The sequence below is a fragment of the Rhinatrema bivittatum genome, chromosome 8 (genome assembly GCF_901001135.1).
Source record: "Rhinatrema bivittatum chromosome 8, aRhiBiv1.1, whole genome shotgun sequence".
In the NCBI taxonomy this organism is placed as follows: Eukaryota; Metazoa; Chordata; class Amphibia; order Gymnophiona; family Rhinatrematidae; genus Rhinatrema; species Rhinatrema bivittatum.
The window spans coordinates 91,241,852-91,261,263 of record NC_042622.1 but is presented as its reverse complement, the minus strand read 5'-3'; the positions used below and the strand labels follow the sequence as shown (position 1 = coordinate 91,261,263).

Here is a 19,412-nt window from a genome sequence, read left to right as displayed (position 1 = left end):
GAATGGGGGGGCATATGAGCTCTTTTGATAAGCTGTGTGTGAGATATAATCTCCCTCTTTCAGAGTTTTTCTCTTATCAACAACTCTCTCATTTTTTACATGGTACCCAAATTAGATTTCAGTTATTGTCTGGGAAGTCTCTTTATGAGGGTTATTGCACTAAGGGGGACTTGGTGAAGGGTCTCATTTAGAAAATGTATAGGTTGCTGAATGCACAGCCTGATGGTAAACTGGTGCATCTTCAAACTTGGGAGGAAGATTTGTGACATTCATTTTCAGGGGAGGAATGGGATGTTATCTTTTTAAACATCCGCAAAGCATCTATTTCCTCCTTAATTGTGGAAAATAGTTATAAACTATCGCTGGTATTATCTACCCAATAAGATGCATAGGTTCTACCCAAATGTCAGCAACTTGTGTTGGCAAGGTTGTGACTCGGTGGGATCCTTTTTCCATGTTTGGTGGACCTGCCCGGTTATTCAATTATTTTGGGGGCGGATGATGTCTCTCCTTTCAAAAGTATTGCATGACAATATCACACTGTTGGCAACGACTGTATTATTGAACCATCCTTGGTTTGGAAACCGCCTCTCAACTTTTAGTACAACAGGTTTGCATTGCAGCAAGGATTGAAATTGCAAGTCATTGGAGGCAGAGACATGCTCCGCCCTTACCAAAGATCTTGTCCAGGCTTGGTACAGTGTGTACGTTGAGCAAACTTAAACGGAATAATTTGCGGAAATTCCATTCTATATGGAGTCCTTATATGAGTTGGAGGGAACGTACTTTTTGATTGTTTTCTCCTTGAATTGTTTGCTTACCATTTCAATGCCTTTCTGTGCTATATTGTATATTAAAGGATTGCAGCACTTGTGTATAAGTATGAACAGCTTTGGGGGGGTGGGGGGATCATGTTTACAAAATCATCGTTACTTTTGTATGCTTAATGTGTAGATCTGCTTTTGATAACAATAGTCAATTATAAAAAAAAAAAAAATTGTGCGCTGAAATCAAGCGCACAATGTTTTAACTCTCAGTTACCTGCATTGGCCTGTTTGTATTTTTTCTTTTCCTGATTCTGTTCTTTTTCTGTCACCCAAAGTTTTTTCTTTTTACCCACTGAAATATTTATCTGTTTAAAATGCTTGGCAGTTTATATTTTATTGGCGTTGGTTATTGCTTCCATCAAACATTTGCCTTCGTGTTAAGTTGATTGAGGCTTCAAATAACTGAGACAGTGTTTGAGGGCACAGTCTGTTGTAGAAGGATTTGGAGGTGCAGTTAGATGGGTCAAATTATGGGTAGATGCCAGTGACATCTTCCAAGTGCCTTCTGAGGGTGTTGGAAGATGTGAACATGAGGGACTCCCCTCTAAGTGCCTTCTGAAGGTGTTAGAGGGGAACCCCTCATGCTCCAAATTTTGGGTAGCGTATTGTCTACTCAGGCAAGTCTCTTTCCAGCTTAGATTCACCTCATTTCTCATCAGTTAACTTTACAGCAGGCTCTCTGCTCCTTCTGCAAGTCGCCATTTTGTGCTGCAACAACAGCAGAGTAGTGATGCTGGCTCATTCCACCTGACTACTGGTGCAAAATATTTACTGCTAAGAAGGGGAAGGAGCCTTCTTCAGAGTAAACTTATGAGTTGAAAGCTTCATGCCTAATCAGGCAAGCCCTTGCATTAGCATAGCATTAAACAGACCTGAAGTTTGAAGATGAATCTGTAGTCACTCTTACTACTTCAGAATACTGATTTGCTGTGCCATGATTGCCTGCTCTAAGATCAGACTTTGAATATAGTTATGCTATGTGGTAAAATGGACTAGCTTCTTCATTCACATCAGGTCAAAATACTATCCATTGCCAACAGCTTCCATCTATCTATCTGTCCTTTTTTTTTGTGAAAACTCCATTTTATGTGGCCAGTCTTCTGTTTTCCCATTGTTTCTTGACTTTACGGCAGGGCTTCCCAAACCTGTCCTGGGGACTCCACAGCCAGTCAGGTTTTTGGGATATCCACAATGAATATGCATAAGTTTGCATATCTTGGAGACTTCATGTATGCAAATCTATCTCATGCATATTCATTGTGGATATTCTGAAAACCCGACTGGTTGTGGGGTCCCCAGGACAGGTTTGAGAAGCTCTGCTTTTAGGGCATTTCACTTAGAAATAGACATTTTCATCTCTGTCTCACCAGTTCTCCCCAGCTTTTCAACATTGTGAGACACTAGCAGGAGATGTGCACCCTGGAAAGAAGAGTTGCCCCCAGAGCCTTCTGCTGAGATTCTCTTGGTCTAGGCAGAGCACTGGTTGGGTGGCATGGACACGTCCGGCCCACAGAAACTGTAGTCATTTGCCAAGAATCCCACGCAAGTCTAAAGCAATAAACAACACTTTCATTTCCTGATGCTTCCCAAGAGTCTTTTGTATTTCAATTATGGAGGAGCATAGAAAAAACATTTTCAGTCCAGCGGTGCATTAAGAAAAGCAGTGACTCTTGCCTTGAATTGTGCATGATGTCTGGATCATATGGGAAATTGCTGGACTGGCCCTGGGTTGCCGCCTCCGTAGGAGGTCATAGAATACACTTTGAATTGTTACGGTAAGTAGAGGCTCTTTCACCGTGACAATGCAAAGTGTAAAAGAACCTCAGGCTTCTGACTGTGGTTTATAATCCTCTGCTAATTGGCTTGTATGCCAAATCGACTAATTCATTTAACTGTATTTTATGTTAAAAGGCGGCTAGCACAAAATATGCAAAGTTTCATTGTCTCACTGTTTTGGGGTGAATCCAGGGACACAATTTCATACAATATAATTAATTGTAAATTGGTTGGTTAGGACAAAAGAAGAGCAGAGCTCAGGGCCAGTGCTTTATTAGGCCAACTAGGTGATCACTCAGAGCACTAAAATGTTGGGGACGGCAAACTCCTGCCAGCAAGGGGCCCAGAGGGGTGCTGTGCTAGAGCAAATACTGCCAGTGAAGAATGCACTGTGCCGTAGCCACTGCCACCGGTAGGAGAGAGCACTCTGCTGGAGCTGCCGCCAATAGGTAAAATGGAGTTGGGAGATCAGGGTGACTGATCAAAGGTTTGCATCGGCCTTGGCACAGCTCTGTTGAATCCATCTACCTTCTTATTGCCTAACACACAGGCCGATTCAGTAAAGTCCGCGGGAGAGCGGGCGAATGCCCGCTCTCCCAGCGCGCGCACAGGCCACTTGCCTGTGCGCGCGATTCAGTATTTAAATTAGGTCCGGTGGTAGAAACAGGCAAAAGGAGGCGCTAGTGCATCCTTAGTGCCTCCTTTTAGCCCGGAGCGGCGGCTGTCAGAGGGTTTGACAGCCGACTCTCAAATTTGCCGGCGTTGGTTCTGAAGCCCACTGACAGCCATGGGCTCGGAAACCGGTTGCTGGCAAAATTGAGCGTCCAGTTTTCGACCCGACAGCCGCCGGCCGACTTCAAAATTTTTATTTTTATTTTTTTTTACTTTTTTTACCCTTTGGGACCTCCGACTTAATATCGCCATGATATTAAGTCGGAGGGTGCACAGAAAAGCAGTTTTTACTGCTTTTCTGTGCACTTTCCCAGTGCCCGAAGAAAGTAAAATGTGCGGCTTGGCTGCACATTTTACTTACTGAATCGCACGGGAATACCTAATAGGGCCATCAACATGCATTTGCATGTTGAGGGCGCTATTAGGTTTGGCGGATTGGACGCGCATTTTCCACCCCTTACTGAATAAGGGGTAAGGGAAAACGCGCGTCCAATGGCAGGTTAACAGTGCGCTCCGTCGGAGTGCACTGTACTGTATCGGCCCGACAGAGCTGGCCCAGGGAATGGGGCACCTTTTTTACAGTAGCTCCGAGCATTTTAAGCAGAAAGGTTCATGGGATATGAGTGGGGATTTTTGTAACCCAGCATCCTCAGTCTGCCTCTTCTGAAGGTTGAAGGGCTCTTATTATTGATCTTCAGTCAGTAATTGGTGATTCAAGTATTAGCATAAAATGGATTTTCTTTTAGTGGTTAAACTGTCTTCTCCCTTTCTGCTCAGTATTTAATCTGTAAATTTAAAAAAAATAGAAGGGGAAACTCAGCCTCACTGTAATTGTATTGAAGTGGTGAGAAGAAGACTGAGGTCTTCAGAGTAACTGGATTTTTTTTTATTCTGGAGTTGCTATTTGTGTACTGTGTGTATTGAATTTCCATGGTGCCAGCACAGGAAGATGAACTACAGAAAGGCTGCTCTCCAGAAAGTAAAAGGTACAGGCAGGCAGCAGCAGCAGTGGAGAAGGAATGAATGTATGTGTGTGTGAGTGAATGGGAGGCTGCCTGTGATGGGTGTGTGTGTGTGAGTGAATGGGAGGCTGCCTGTGATGGGTGGGTGTGTCTGTGTGAGAGAGAGAAAATGGATGAGGTGGATTCCAACCTGCCAGCAACTGAAATGAAGATGAGGGCCTGGGGCTGCTGGTAAATCCCAACCAAAGAAGAGCTGGAGACACCTGCAGGTTTGTTTGTGTGTGTGTGTACTTGTATATGAATTTTTAATAATTTGATCTTTTAGTCATCAGCTTTTTTTGAAAGAATATTATTAGTATGTTTTTATTATTATTCTGTATTTATTTGATTTCTTGATTTTGTTTGATGTTTGCAGAATAGTGATGGTTCTGTTTTTTCATTGTTGCACTGCGCCTTTGTATTTCTACTTTTATGGTTGCTCTATTCTATATTTCGTGAGGGTCTGTCTGTGTTCTGCATGTGTGACTGAGGTGAGGCATTCTCCTAATAGGAAGTGTATTGGTGTATTTGGGTTTTCAGAGGATCAAGCCCACACCCAACACACATCACAATAAGCCTAATACCATATGGGTTCCAGGTGTGTTTTTTGGTTTTTTTTGCAGGGATTTCTGATTGGCATCACAGCAGTGCGTGTAAATATAATATAATATAATGTAAGTGATATTTTTCCCTCAGAATACTGTACTTTGATATTGTTCATGTAAATTATAAATACCTGTGTGTGTAGACTGGGGCGGGGGGACTACATTGTGCAAGGCTATAAGGTTCACCTGGGGCACCTAATACCCTTGCACCAGCCATTGGTATGGGGATGGGGGGCAGGGGAGGTCAGTTTTTAAAGTTTGTATCAATGAAGGGAGCTGGGTATTTTTTGAGTGGGCCCGGGACAGAGACTGAATGAACAGGGGGGGAGGGGGCAGCACAGTAATTGTTTGCACAGGGCAGCAAAAATCCGAGCATCGGCCCTGAGTCCATGCTGGCATTTCGTTACTTTTTGTGCATTATTTATGCATTTGAGATATTTGATCAACCCTTCTCGCCTTTTCTCTAGGCGGTATAACTGGGGGGCATAGGATTTGTCCCCCAGTTATATCCAACTTTATCTCCCATTGTTCTAGCAAGATATACTTATTTATTTATGTAATTTAATTGAATTAACTTCCTAATTTGTTCCCTTAGTTATCTTTACTGTGCTAAAAACTTAAAAATTCCTCCTTCTTTTCTTTTCCTCTTTCCCTAATGTTATCTCATTATTTGTAAAGCACAGCCGCTAATCGCCTGTTTATTTAGCACTGCTGCGAAATTGTTTTGATTGTGAACCGATGTGATGTTACTAAACAAATGTCGGTATATAAAAACTTCAAATAAATAAATAAAATAAATAAAATGTAGGTCCTTAAGTCTCACCTCATGATTTTTGGTGCAGACTCTGCATCATTGTGGTAGTTCTCTGAACTGCCTCCAGCCTGTCTATATCATTTTGGAAGTATGGCTTCCAGAAATGGACATTATTGTAGGTGAGATCTTACCAATGACTTGTATGGTGGTATTCTCAGTTCCTTATAATGTATTGCTGCATAAATTAAATTAACTTTTGGAATTAGGAAGGCAATCATCTTACAGTGATTTGGAGCTTTTGGAATTAGGAAGGCAATTATCTTACAATGATTTGTTTCCTCTTTTCTTTAAATAAATGGAATGTCTCCATTGCTCCATGGGGCTGGCATTACTAGCCAAGGTTTAATTTTGTCATATATTACATTCATAGCTGAAACTGCTGGCCAGTGTGCAACTTATAAAGAGCCTTAGAAATGCAAGGGCACAAAGCCAAGCAGATTTATTGGTATTACACGTCAACTGATATCTTTCATTTCTAATGCAAGTCCAGTTTCACCTGAGGGCAGCTGGTAATGATATCACTGAGCGAGCAAAAGGCAAATGCAGTTTTGGTAGCCATGGCTTACATGGTTCACTTAGCTTATCTGTAAGAGCAGCTCCAGTGATTCAGTCCTTGTTACCGGATCATTGCTTTTTGCTTTCTTGTATTGTCTGTCTGCTGAGGATCCAATGGTCAACTAGCCTTCACTATGTCTATACCTCATTTCCTTCTGCGGTATCAAGAAGGCCACGTGATAAGCAGGTTTTCCTTTCTTTTTTTTTTTGTTTTGTTTTGTTTTTGCCTTTAAGGAGATTCCACCACTCCCTCACAAACAACAACCGCTGGATCCGAGAACGCAGCCATGAATCATACGCTAAAAATTATTCGGTCGTGTTTTCCTACGACGAGCCCCTAGCAGGGCGTAACATGAGAAAGGACCCACTCTATGAGGTATGAAACAAAGGATGACTGAGGAAAGTGTACATGTGTGACCAGAGGACAGAGGTAAGGTCACTCTCTAGCTCCTTTTTTTGTTTTTCAGGACAGGCAAATTATCCTGCTTTTATCCCATTATGGGGATACAGAGGACAATTGACATCCTCCCCATGGTGCTTACAGGCCCTTAGGTATAGAGTATGCTGGATATAGAACACAAGGGATTTCAGAATGAAATCCCATCACATACTTTACTGGGCCTGCCCTCAGCGCCACCTCTTCTTCCTGCAGGTAGAAGTACATGCACTATTGGCAACAGCCGGACCTTTGCCTGCATGGCAGGGAGAGAAAACAATTTTCAAAGAGTTTTGTTTTGTTTTTTTTCCTGCGGATAAACACTAGTTTACACAAATCAATCCTTTTTCAAAATGGCTCCCATAGTTCTGATTTCCCTAAGAAATGCCTGGGTGGGGTAAAACCCAAGAATAAATTGGCCTATCCTTAAAAATATAGAGCAGGTTGATAACCCTAGAGAGGGAGGGGGGAGGGGGGCAACTAAACTAAATGGCAGCAAATATGGGCATAAGTTACACCACTTTTTAAAGGAAACGTGTGGACATACATGTACTTTCTCTTTTCAAAATGTATCCCACCGAAACTACCTACACACAGTTACTCTGCTAAATTATGCTCACCAGTGTTTTGAGAAACTTTGCATGTGTACTTTTCAAAATGCAAAAGCATGCACATAAGTGCAAACCCACCCTGGGAATAGCTCTGCTCACTCAGGGTAAACTTATGCATGAACATGATGAATGCATGTAAGTTTACCCACACATCAGGTGGTCAATTTTGTAAAAGGCCATTTTGATGTGTAAAACACTGTTTTAGCCACAGAAGTCTCTTTTTAAAATGGGTATGGAGGGGAAGAGCAATATGTGAATTTGTCCAATCTTGACTTTTTGTATGAAGCTACTGAAGCATGCCTTCTCCCATTAAGCTCCCTTTAAGAATTTCTATCTGGATATCCCATGGGAGCCTGCACTTATCAATGCCAGCTACATGGAGCCTTAGACCTGCTTCAGAGAAGATTGGAGAAATTACTTACCTGATAATTTTGTTTTCCCTAGTGTAGACAGATGGACTCAGTACCAATGGGTTATGCTCCCCTGCTAGCAGATGGAGATGGAGTCAGGTTTCAAAGCTGACGTCTCCCTAGATACACTCCTGCAGTGACCTTAGCCCTTCAGTATTCTCTTCAAAAGCCATTGAGGACATACTATTGAAAAAACTTGATTACAACTTGATTAAAAACGGATAACAATAACTGTACTCAACCAAACATAAACGCTGAATCCCAGTAAGTTTATAGATGCCCTGATCTAGGGATTGGGCGACGGCTTACCCATAACCTCTTGTAATCATTATTCATTTCCCGGGCAATTCCTTGGCACCATTCTTGGGCATCCGTGGGTGGGATGCTGAGTCCATCTGTCTACATTAAGGAAAACGAAATTATCAGGTAAGTAATTTCTCCATTTCCTAGTCTGTAGCCAGATGGACTCAGGACCAATGGGATGTACAAAAGCTACTCCTGATCAGGGTGGGAGGCTGCCCATGGTCCAGTCATCACCGCCCTTGCAAAAACTGCATCCTCTCGGGCCTGAACGTCCAGGAGATAGAACCTGGAGAAGGTGTGTAAGGAGGACCATGTCGATGCTCGGCAGATGTTGACGGGAGACAGCAATATAGTTTCCGCCTAGGAGACTGCCTGAGTGCTAGTGGAATGAGCTTTAACTTGAAAGAGTACTGGCTTTCCCGCCTCCTCATAGGCTCCCGTGAGCACCTCCTTGATCCAGTGAGCTATGAAAGCCCGCGAGCTGGTTTGCCCTGTCTCCTTCCACCATGAAGAGTAAACAAGTGGGCCGTCTTGCGGACTGGTTCTGAAGCTTCCAGATACCGCACCAAAAGCCTACTGATGTTTAAATGGCGGAGGAGGCGGAATTCTTCCTTGTCCTTGTGCCTATCTAGGGATGGCAATGAGATGGACTGATTCAAATAAAATTCAGAGACTACCTTGGGCAAGAAGGATGGAATGGTACAAAATTGTAATGCTCCTGGGGTAATCTGGAGGAATGGTTCCCGACATGACAATGCCTGTAGTTCAGAGATGCGACAAACCAAGCATATCACCACCAGGAACACCTTTTTCAAGGTTAACAAACGCAAGGAAAGACTGCACAGAGGCCAAAAGGAGATCCCTGCCAAAATTTCTGATACCAGATTAAGATTCCAAAAGGAAACCAGCCACCGTAGGGGTGGGCGGAGGTGCTTTATCCCTTTCAGGAAATGGGCCATGTACAGATGCGCCGACAGGTGGTTTCTGTTCACCTCACCCCTGAAACAGGAGAGAAGACGCTATCTGGACCTTCAAGGAGTTAAGGGTCAACCCTTTATTCAAGCCATCTTGTAAAAATTCCAGAACCAGTGGGATTTTGACCGTCTGAGGGGCAACACCGTGTTCCTCACACCAGTTCCTACTAAGGACGTAGAGAACTTCCGCACACAGAGCAAGGTGGTAATTACTGCCGCTGAATATCCATGCTTCATCAGGCGAACCCTCTCAAGGGCCAAACTGTAAGACAGAATTGAATTGGATCTCTTGAAGGACCGGTCCTTGCTAAAGCAGGTCCCTGTGTGGTGGAAGGCACAGAGGGTTTCCACCAGAAGTCTCTGCATGTCTGCATACCATGGACGCCTGGGCCAATCCAGAGCTACTAGTAAGACTAATCCCCTGTGGTGCTTGATCCTGCGAATGACCCTACACCACAGAAGCCATAAAAGGAAGGTGTAGAGTATGTCCTCTTCTGGCCAGGTCTGAACAAGGGTGTCGGTCCCCAGGGACTACTGATCTCTTGCAGGTTGATGGACCAGCAATCTATCACCAGCTGAAAGGCTTTGGCCAACAACGCCCATTTTCCTGGATCCAGACTCTCCCTACTTAGACAATCTGCTCTGATGTCTTTTCTTGTGATGTGAGAGGCCGATTCAGCAGCAAGAGATAAAGATTCTAATGCTCGTCCACCTTTAAAACTCACTTCAGGGGCATCCCATTCCAGGTCAATAACTCCTGGATGGCTTCCAGCACCGGAAAATAGCAAGAAGCTTTCCGTAGAGACACCAGAATGTGATTATTCTTTGTTTCTGTCATAGAGTCCACCCCAGAAACTCCAAGTATCTTCAGGGTCTGGGAAACCAGGGCCAACAATTCATCTCTGTGGAAAAACGTAACACAGTCTGATAGGGCTCCAAATCCGGTGGGATTTCTCCATCTTCCAAGGAATCTGGATCCCCTTCTTTCTCCTTCTGGGTCCCTGCCAGGGATACCTTTGGTGAGACGAGGCATGTCTCGAGGCTTGCCAATAGGGCTGGGAGAGGGAGGCCCTACAGGTTGGGGTTCCGTTTGGACAGGGGCAAGTGAAGCAGACTGCGCCTGTACGAAAGCTTGAAGGCCTTGAAAAAAATCCACCCAAGAGAAGACCGCCAGGTCCATGCCTAGCCCAGGAGGTACTGGGGTAGGCGCCACTGAATTTCCCTCTCCCATGAAAGACCCAGCCCCAGGATTACTCAGATCTGGGGTACTTCTGGTTAAGGTTGCAGCTGACCCATCCTCAGAGAGGGAGGATCCAGGCTTAGTAAAGTCTTGGGAGGCCAACTCTCCCTGGCCTCCTCACAGTGCTGACATAAGTAAGAATCGAGGTCAGACTGTGTAGCCCTAATATGACAAGCAGCGCAGAGAGAATGGCGCTTATGTTTCTTTCCTGCCGGAGCCATTAGGGACGCTAGCTGCGTGTTCAGTTAGCTCACGCTTAAAAAAAAAATGTTTGTGCGCACAGATTTCAGGCGCCTACGCGGGCTGCAGCAAGGCGCACACACAACCCATGTGCCCGGCTTTATCTAAACTCGGTGCCTAAAAATCTGTGTGCGGCTTTATGTGCACAGCACGTGCTCAGATCTGGCATGCACCGTACGTACCGATGCTCTATGGTGGGCAATGGAAGACGAGCAAGATAGAGCCACCATGGCCTAAAAAGCGGTGTGAGACTAAAGCGGGGCCTAGCCCACTGAGGGCCGCTCAACTCGCTCGGAGGTCACTTCCTTTAACCCCAATGGGATTGGGAATGACGTCGGTATGGTGCGCCAAGCAGGGAGACTGGAGGAAGTCTTACTGAAACTTTTCCAATGTCAGGAGGAATCCTTTTCTCTCTCTCTTTTTTTTTTTTTTTTTACTCACCTCTGCTCAGTGCTCAGTTTTCCTGCTGCGGGGGGAGAGGGCTTTGGCCATCACTGCCACGCTCTGCTTCCTGCACCCACTGACTTTCAGCTGCCTCAACAGCAAAGTCCACACCGGGAACTGGCTACCGGCTACCAGACCAAGGTACACCTCTGAGGGATCTCAGAGGTGGGATCTGTCATTTCAAATGTCATTTGAAATGACAGATACCAGCGTGTCCGTGAAGCGTTAGGCCAGCGCACCCAGGATACTGTTTGGCGCTCTTATACAGTAAAATGGGTTGCACGGGCCTAACGCTTCTTGGACGCAGCTTGCATTTGTAAGCTATTTAAATACAGTATCGAGCGGTAGGTGAGCCGGACTGTGCGTGCGGCAACCGCGGGTGTGCCCGGCACTAACGCAGCTCTTCCTACCGCTCCTTACTGTATCGGCCTGATAGTAAATAACAGCAGAAAAAGAACAACATGGTCCATACAGTCTGCCCAGCAAGTTGTTTTTTTTTTAGGGAAGTAACTGCTGCTCCAGGTAGTTACCCCCAAGCAGAAATGTAAACTTTAGATGTAACAGAGGTTATCCCATTTCTTCATTTCCATTCTCTAGCCAGTAGGGATCCTCCTGTTTGTCTCACACCCTTTTGAATTCAATTATTACCTCTTCCAGAGGGCACTCCATGCATCCACCACCCTTTCCTAATGTTGCTCCTGAGTCTTCCCCCCCTTGGAGTTTCATATTGTGACCCCTAGTTTTACAACTTCCTTTCCATCAATTGCTTTCAGGTATTTGAAAGTCTGTAACATGTCTTCCCTCTTCTCCAGGGTATAAATATCAGGTCTTTAAATCTGGTATCATATGGCTTTCTTTGCAGACCTCTTTCCATGTATCCCTGTGCCCATTCTTTGAACTCTCCAGTTCTAGAAGTGTCCAGCTCTGTGTCCAAGTAGCAATAATGAGAAACATTATTGTGCCGTTCAGTAGTAAATAATGGTGTTTAAGAGAGTGTTGGCACTGATGGAGGTGATGGACTTAGAAAGGTGATGTCTCACCCTCACGATGAGGTGAAGTGTGGGGATTTAAAAAAAGATTTTCAGTCTCCGAAACTTTCCCTGTGCACATCGTAGTGAAAGAGAGATGTTCCCTCTTTCTTTCCTAGCATGACTAGCAGCATTATTTTTAAATGTTCAAGCAGCAGCTTGCGGAGAGTGCAGTATGCAGCACAACCAGAGCAGGGTATCCTGAAGAGCACTATAAAAGGGGAGGGTATGATTGTTAAGGAGCAAGACTGTGCAAGGAGAGATGAGTGGATACGCCGCCGGGCTCAGGGGCTTGCAACTGGGCAGGTAGTGACCATCATCAGATGGCTTTTCAGAGTCAGCCCTGAGCCGGTTTCCAGACAGATCTAAGCAATTCACACGCTTTGTTTTGTTTTTAGTATTTTTTTTTTCTTTTGCTCCCTGGTTGGCATTGGTTTATTTTGGACGATTTTCTCACTTGCTTTGGGTAGCACAGAACGATCCGAGCCTCCCTCACCCCTCTCTTTATTTGCTTCCCTTCCCGCCTTCGGGGAGCTATGCTTGTATTTTCGGCCGGTTGCCTGGCAACAGCAGTCACGTGTCCCTGAAGCCTCTTGCCTGTGTTGCACTTAAAAATAGGAATAAGGTATGGAAGGGGGAGGGGGATGTATTACAAAGATATGGAGTGGGGAGGGACGGAGTCAGGCGAGGAGAGGCAGTGGGGAGGGGAAAAGAGGGAAGTGTTACACCATTTGGCTTCGCTATTTTTCAACGGGAGCCATTATGGCAAATAATCTTCAATGTGAGAGCCTAAACTATAGCTGGCCAAAGTGACTAGTGTCCTAAGTGAGAGGGGGAGAGTGTTCCTCTCCCTTGACACACTTCACCTAGGGGATAGGCACAGGGGTGTTCCCCTTTAATATGGACAGCTCCGCTGCTCAAGCACACCCAGAGCACAGGTGTAACTAAAACAAAGTCTCCATCCTTCCTGTCCTCCCCACACATACACAGTTCCCCAATTTATCTCCACTAATCCCATCCAAATGAGTCTCAACCCCACTCCAGTTTTAATCCTCCCTCATTTTCTCTGGAGGGTTGCTGCTGCTGCCACTTCTGGAAGGGCTGTTCCGTTCCAGCACCTTCTGGCTGGCTCTCAGTGAGTTTGAGTTGGGTAATGCTTGAACCCAGGGCTGGCGCGACTTATTAAGCGAACTAGGCGGTTGCCTATGGTGCCGAACATTAGGGGGCGCTGAAGAGCAGCCGTGTGGTGCCGTGAGCAGAGCCTATCCCGCTTGCGGCAAAGAGGAGAAGAGATTCGGCAGCTGCAAATGAGGTAGGAGACTGGGGGGCGGGCGCAAGGCAGAAGGCACCTAATACCCTTGCACCGGCCCTGCTTGAACCTCTGCCGGAAGAAAACAAAACGATTTCAGAAGTGGCACCAGCAGCAAGCCTCCAGAGAAGGTGGGGCAGAATGTGTATTGGGGAAGAGAGTCAGGGTGCCACACTTAGGATCAATGGGAGCTGCCACTGGCTCACAGGCCTTACAATGAATAACACTGTGTTTCTGAACATACCCAGATCAGTCCAGACCAATGGGTTATGCATCCTTTCCAGCAGCTGGAGTCAGAGAACAAGACTTTGAGGCATGGCTACTTAACTGAGAGTGCCACCTGCAGACCCTCAGTATTTCTCTGACTCCAGCAGATGGTAGAGATGCACACCTGCAGGCTGTTAGTTAAAAAAAAAAAATCTTTTGCAGTAGTTAGGTGGTAAGTCTTAGGCTCCAGAACCATGGATGCTCCTTGAGATGTTAGGCATCTTCGTGGGACATCCCTCAGGTGGAGCCAGGCGACCGGGGTTGGATACCCCTGACTGGGTTTACCCGAGGTGCACCGGATAGTCCAATAGCCAGGGGTCCTGGCTCCCTCAGCTCTCCAGGACCTGGAAGGGATAGGGAAGTACCTGCCTAATAAAGGTTTCTTTTCAGCTGCCTTGTCTTTAAAAAAATACCCCAAGAAAGCAGAAGAGCAGGGCTTAGCAGGAACTTCGGTCAGGGCGGGCCTCATCAGTGGGAGCTGTTGGCCAGGGTTTAGAGGTGGAGGACTGAACGGTGGTTGGATTGCCGTTAGGCCAGGGCTCTGGGGATCACAGCCGTTTGTGCTGCTAGTGCCAGGAGGGAACTGCGATGCTTCTTCCTTTTTAGTTGGTAGCTCCATGCGCTGGTGGGGCCGACAGGACAGGACTCGTGTCCCTGGGAGCTCCCCGGTGGGGATCGACACCTTTTCCGGCGCCAGCAACTCAGTGAGTGGACCCAGGTTTGCCGATAGGCAGGCATGGCATATGTGGCAGATGCTCTGTATGATTTGGTACATACGTCAGCTCGCTGCATGGTCTCCTCGGTAGCGGCTCATAGGCTTCTGTGGTTAAGTAACTGGTCGGCCGATTTGTAGTCCAAGGTCCAGCTCTGTAAGCTTCCCTTTAAGGGGAAGCTGCTAATTGGAGAGGACTTGGATCAGTTGATAAAGGTCTTGGGGGAGTCCCAGGGGAACAGATTGCCAGAGGACAGGAAGCCCAGTAAGAAGGTGTTTCCTTCTCGGTCTCATTTTCAGGATTCCCATAAGTTTCGTTCTGGCAAGTCCTCATCCGGATCTGCCTCGAAACAGGGCAGCAAGTGTCAACAGTGCCTTCATGGAATTCTCAGATCGGGCAGGGCACTGGGAGTGGAAAATCACCCCAATGAAGCCAGTGGTCCCCTCTTCTCCATAGAAGCTATAGGAGGAAGATTGTCCAGCTTTTATGAGGAGTGGGAAAAGATTACCTTGGACCATTGGGTACTGGAGGTTATCTGAGAGGGCTATGCTCTAGATTTTTTGTGCCCGCTTTCAGGAGGCCTTTGTAAAGTCCCATGTAGTCTCATGCGTCAGGTGGGAGGCAGTGTTGGGGATGCTGCAGAGGTTGCTCGCCTTAAAGGCCATTGTTCCCGTCCCTCTGGAGGAGCAAGGACAGGGAGGGTATTCCGTTTACTTTGTTGTGCCAAATAAAGAGGGCTCCTTTCATCCCATTCTTGATTTGCAGAAGGTGAACTGATTCCTTCGAGTCTCGTGCTTTCACATGGAGACGCTGCGTACCATGATGGCAGCAGTTCACAAAGGAGAGTTTCTAGCCTCTCTAGACTTGACGGGAACATACCTGCACATCCCCATTTGGCAGGAACATTAGAAGTTTCTTCACTTCAAGGTGTTGAATCAACACTTTCAGTTCAGAGCCCTTCTGCTCGGCTTTTCGATGGCGCCCCACACGTTCACCAAGGTGATGGTGGAGGTGGTGGCCACTCTGTGCAAGGAGGGAGTTTTTGTCCACCTATAACTGGACAATTGGTTGGTTCAAGCGAAGTCCATGGAGGAATGTGAGAAGTCTCTCCGAAGGGTGATGTTTACCTTGCAGTCTCTCGGCTGGGTTATCAATGTGCAGAAGAGTCACTTGGAACCGACTCAGTCGTTGGTTTATTTAGGGGCCCATTTAGACACTCAGCGAGGCAGTCTTCCTGGCAATGGACCGGGTGACGAAGTTGCAGTCTCAGGTGAAGTGTCGTCTTCGTCTGGAGGTGCCCAAGGTGTGGGATTATTTAAGGTACTGGGGTCCGCATCCACGTTGGACTTGGTACCATGGGCATTTGCACACATGAGACCACTTCAGATGCACTGTTGTCCAGGTGAAATCCCTGCTAGGAGGCGTTTCATTTTCCCTTGCTTCTGCTTCGGGAGTCCAGGTCCAGTCTCTCGTGGTGGCTGTCTCGTCCCAGTTTAGAGAAGGGGGTGGATCTGGAGCCTCCAGATTTGGGTGGTGGTTTCCACGGATGCAAGCCTCTCCAGCTGGGGAGCGGTGTGCTTGGGCCAGTCGGTGCAAGGTCTATGGCGGCTGGAGGAGAAGTTCTGGTCCATCAATCGTCTCAAGACAAGGGCAGTCTGTTGAGCCCTGGAGGTTTTTCTGGCTCTGATTCGGGGTCTCATGGTTCGGGTGATCTCGGACAATGCAACAGCTGTGGCATATATCAGTCGGCAGGGCAGCACAAAGTCATGTAGTGGTTTTGGAGGCCTGGAGATTATTTGCCTGGGTGGAGCGTCATCTCGAAGGCCTGGCCACATCGCAAGTAGCGGGAATAGACAATGTGCAGGTGGACTTCCTCAGCAGGTAACAATTAGATCCTGAGGAATGGGAGTTATCCCCAGGGGCATGGAACCACATCTGTGTGAGGTGGGGCACTCCCCAGTTGGATCTTATGGCGATGCAAATCAACTCAAAGACACAGAGATTCTTCAGTTTGCAAAAGGAATTCGGTTCGGTGGGCCTTGATGCTCTGGTATGCCCTTGGCCGATGGGAATCCTCCTGTACATCTTTTCTCCTTGGCCTCTCATAGATCGGGTCCTCAGGTGCATAGAGTCGCATCCCGGGACCATTGTTCTGGTACTCCAGAGTGGCCGCAGAGACTGTGGTTCGCAGATCTGATGTGGCTTGTGGTGGAACCTCTCAGACTGATTCATCTTCCAGACTTGTTGCATCAGGGTCCTATATGTTTTGGATCGGGAGGATCGTTTTTGTCTCATGGCTTGGCTTTTGAGAGGCAAAGACTACGCTTGAAGGGTTACTGTGAACAGGTCATCTCCACTCTTCTTCAGTCCAGAAGACTGGCAACCTCTATGGTGTATGTTAGGGTCTGGAAACTGTTTGAAGTTTGGTGTCTTCAGCATCATCTAGATCCTCTGACTGTGGAGGTGTTACATGTGCTGGATTTCTACAGCAGGGGTTGTCCAAGGGTTTGGCATACAACTTTGCTTTGTGTGCAGGTGGCTGCCTTGGGAGTGCCTAGAGGCAGGTTTCAGGGTAGGACTCTGTCTGCTCATCCAGATGTAGTAAGATTCCTCAAAGGGGTTAAACTGTTACATCCTCCAGTGCGAAAGATTTGTCTGGATTGGAGTCTCAACCTGATACTTCATGACTTCTGCGGACCCCCCTTTCAGTTTCTGAGAAGAGCAACCCTGAAAGATTTGACTCTGAAAGCGGTCTTTTTGGTAGCTGTTTGTTCAGCTTGAAGAACATCTGAACTTCAGGCTCTGTCGTGTAAGGAACCGTTTTTGCGGATTTCCAGGGATGGAATCTCATTGAGAACAATACCTTCCTATGTTCCTAAGGTGGTGTCTGTCTTTCATGTTAATCAGGCCATAGACCTCCTGGGTTTTCCAGAGTGGTTGAAAGATTCTCCTCAGGATATAGAATTACATTTTCTGGATGTGCGGCAGACTCTGCTTTGATATTTGGAAGATACTAATGCGTTTCGTCGCTCAGATCAACTGTTTGTTCTCTTCAGTGGTTTGAAGAAAGGGGACAAGGCCTCTATGGCTACCATATCTCATTAGCTTAAGGAGGCTATTTGTTTGGCTTAATTTGTAAGGGGTGACGGATCCCTGTCAGGTTGAGGGCACACTGCACTAGGGTGCAGGCTGCATCCTGGCTTGAGTGTCAGCTACTGTCACCACAGGAGATTTGTAGGGCTGTGATGTGGACCTCAATTCATACCTTTACCAGGCATTATCGTTTGGATGTCAGGGTGCAAGATGAGTCGTCCTTTGGGGAGAGTGTCCTGTGCATAGGTCTTTTAAGGACCCGCCCGGTTTAGGGGTGCTTGAGTACATCCCATTGGTCTGGACTGATCTGGGTATGTTCAGGAAAGGAAAATTAGTTCTTATCTCTAATTTTCATTCCTGTAATACCACAGATCAATCCAGAGGCTCTCCCATTTGATTCCGAAAGAATGATTTTCCTGCCAAAGTTTTGCTGATTAGTAAAGAGTTTTCTCTTAGAGGGGACTTGAGTGGGCAGGATTCACTTCCTTGTCCTGTTTGGTTCTTGACAAACAAGGTTTATAGTTCAGGGGTATTCAACCTTAGTTCCCTATGTCTGTGTGAAAGCGTACTATGTCTGTGGCTTGGATACAGGTCAATACTGAGGATCTGCAGGTGGCATTCTGGGTTAAGTAGAGGTGCCTCAAAGTTTTGTTCTCTGACCCCATCTGCTGGAAGGGATGCATAACCCACTGGACTGGTTTGATCTGTGGTATTACAGGAACAAAAATTAGTAGGTAAGAATCAATTTTCCTTTACACAGATAGGGAGTGGGGAGGGACAGGGACAGTAGGGAGTAGTAAAGAGGGATATGTTACACACATATGGGCCAATGCAATATTGGGTGATCAGGTCAGCACGCCGCTAAATGCACGGTTGGACTGCGATTTAGATGTGCTAGACTTATGTCCAATGCAATACCGGGATCAGCACATCCAAAACGCATGTCCAAACCAGCACATAGCTAATAGCGCTCATCACATGTAAATTCCATATAGATGAGACTATTAGCTATTACTGCAGATTTTAAAAAATTCCCACATGGTCAATGCGCTCTTTGTAACACGGAAAATTTAACGCCAATCTGGGAGATGGCATTAAGGCATGCAGCAGTAAAAAGGGCTCAGCCAAAAAAAACAAAAATCCTGTTTTCTGTGGTTCCTCCTATTAGTATTATTGCAATATAAAGTAGGAGGAACCACAGAAAGCAGCATCGTGCAAAAAATAGTCTTGAGAAAAAACTTCTGGACACCCAATATACATGCACAATATACTTCGTCCAGGTCGTGTATATTATGCTGGAGCATCCTTTTCTGACCTGCACTGACAGCCAAGACTCCTGGGCGCCTGATGCCGAGGAAACGCTAGGGACACACAATTTTCCCTAGCGCCTCCTTTTTTACACGGCAGCGTGTTACCCTATTCGATCACGCGCCCGGGAGAGGTGGGTGAGTGCACGTTAGGAAAGTGGGCGCTCAATCATGAGCGCTTGTTTTTCACACACCAATATTGCATCGGTCTGATAGGGAATGTGAAAGAATAAGGACAGGTGTGCGGAGGAATAAAGAGGGATATTTTACGTAGGAACTGAGGAGGGACAGGTTCAGGTGAGGACAGACAGTAGGGAGGAGTAAAGATGAATGTGTTACACAGGGACTGGGGGGATAGGGACAGGTAAGGAAAGGGTGTGGAGGGGTAAAGAGGGATGTATTACATAAATAGGGAGTGAGGAGAATGGAATGGGAATGGGTAAGGAGGAGTGTGCAGTGCCTCTATGACCCCAGTGATGATGAAATGCTCATAATAGTTGATGCTCTGGGACCCGCACACATTCAATCTGGATGTTGCCCTTTCTGGCCTTGCCTTGAATCCAGTTCTGCATTCAATATAGAGGGGATGCAGCCATGCAGATCTTTGAATGGCCAGCTTGTGTTTAGTAGAGAATCTGGCTCTGGCTAGTGCTGTTTCTGAGAGAGTGGAGGAGACAACCCCCTACCACCCACCCACCTGTCATTCTAAATCTTGGGATAGATGAATAGTGTTAAGGCTTCATTTACATTCTCATGCAGTAATTTAATATGAATTGATCCAAATGTG

General features: G+C 46.4%; 1 protein-coding gene across 5 annotated transcripts in view; it reads left to right on the top strand.

The window, feature by feature from the left end:
• Positions 1 to 19,412, top strand: part of SARDH (sarcosine dehydrogenase) — a 119,225-nt gene that overhangs the window by 50,463 nt on the left and 49,350 nt on the right. For all 5 annotated transcript variants that reach the window (XR_003858071.1, XR_003858072.1, XR_003858073.1 and 2 more), the window contains exon 11: positions 6,485 to 6,626. Coding sequence is in view for 2 of the 5 variants with exons in the window: in XM_029611035.1 (XP_029466895.1) it covers positions 6,485 to 6,626 (142 nt within the window). In the remaining 3 variants the exon portion in view is untranslated. The remainder of the gene's footprint in view (positions 1 to 6,484; positions 6,627 to 19,412) is intronic.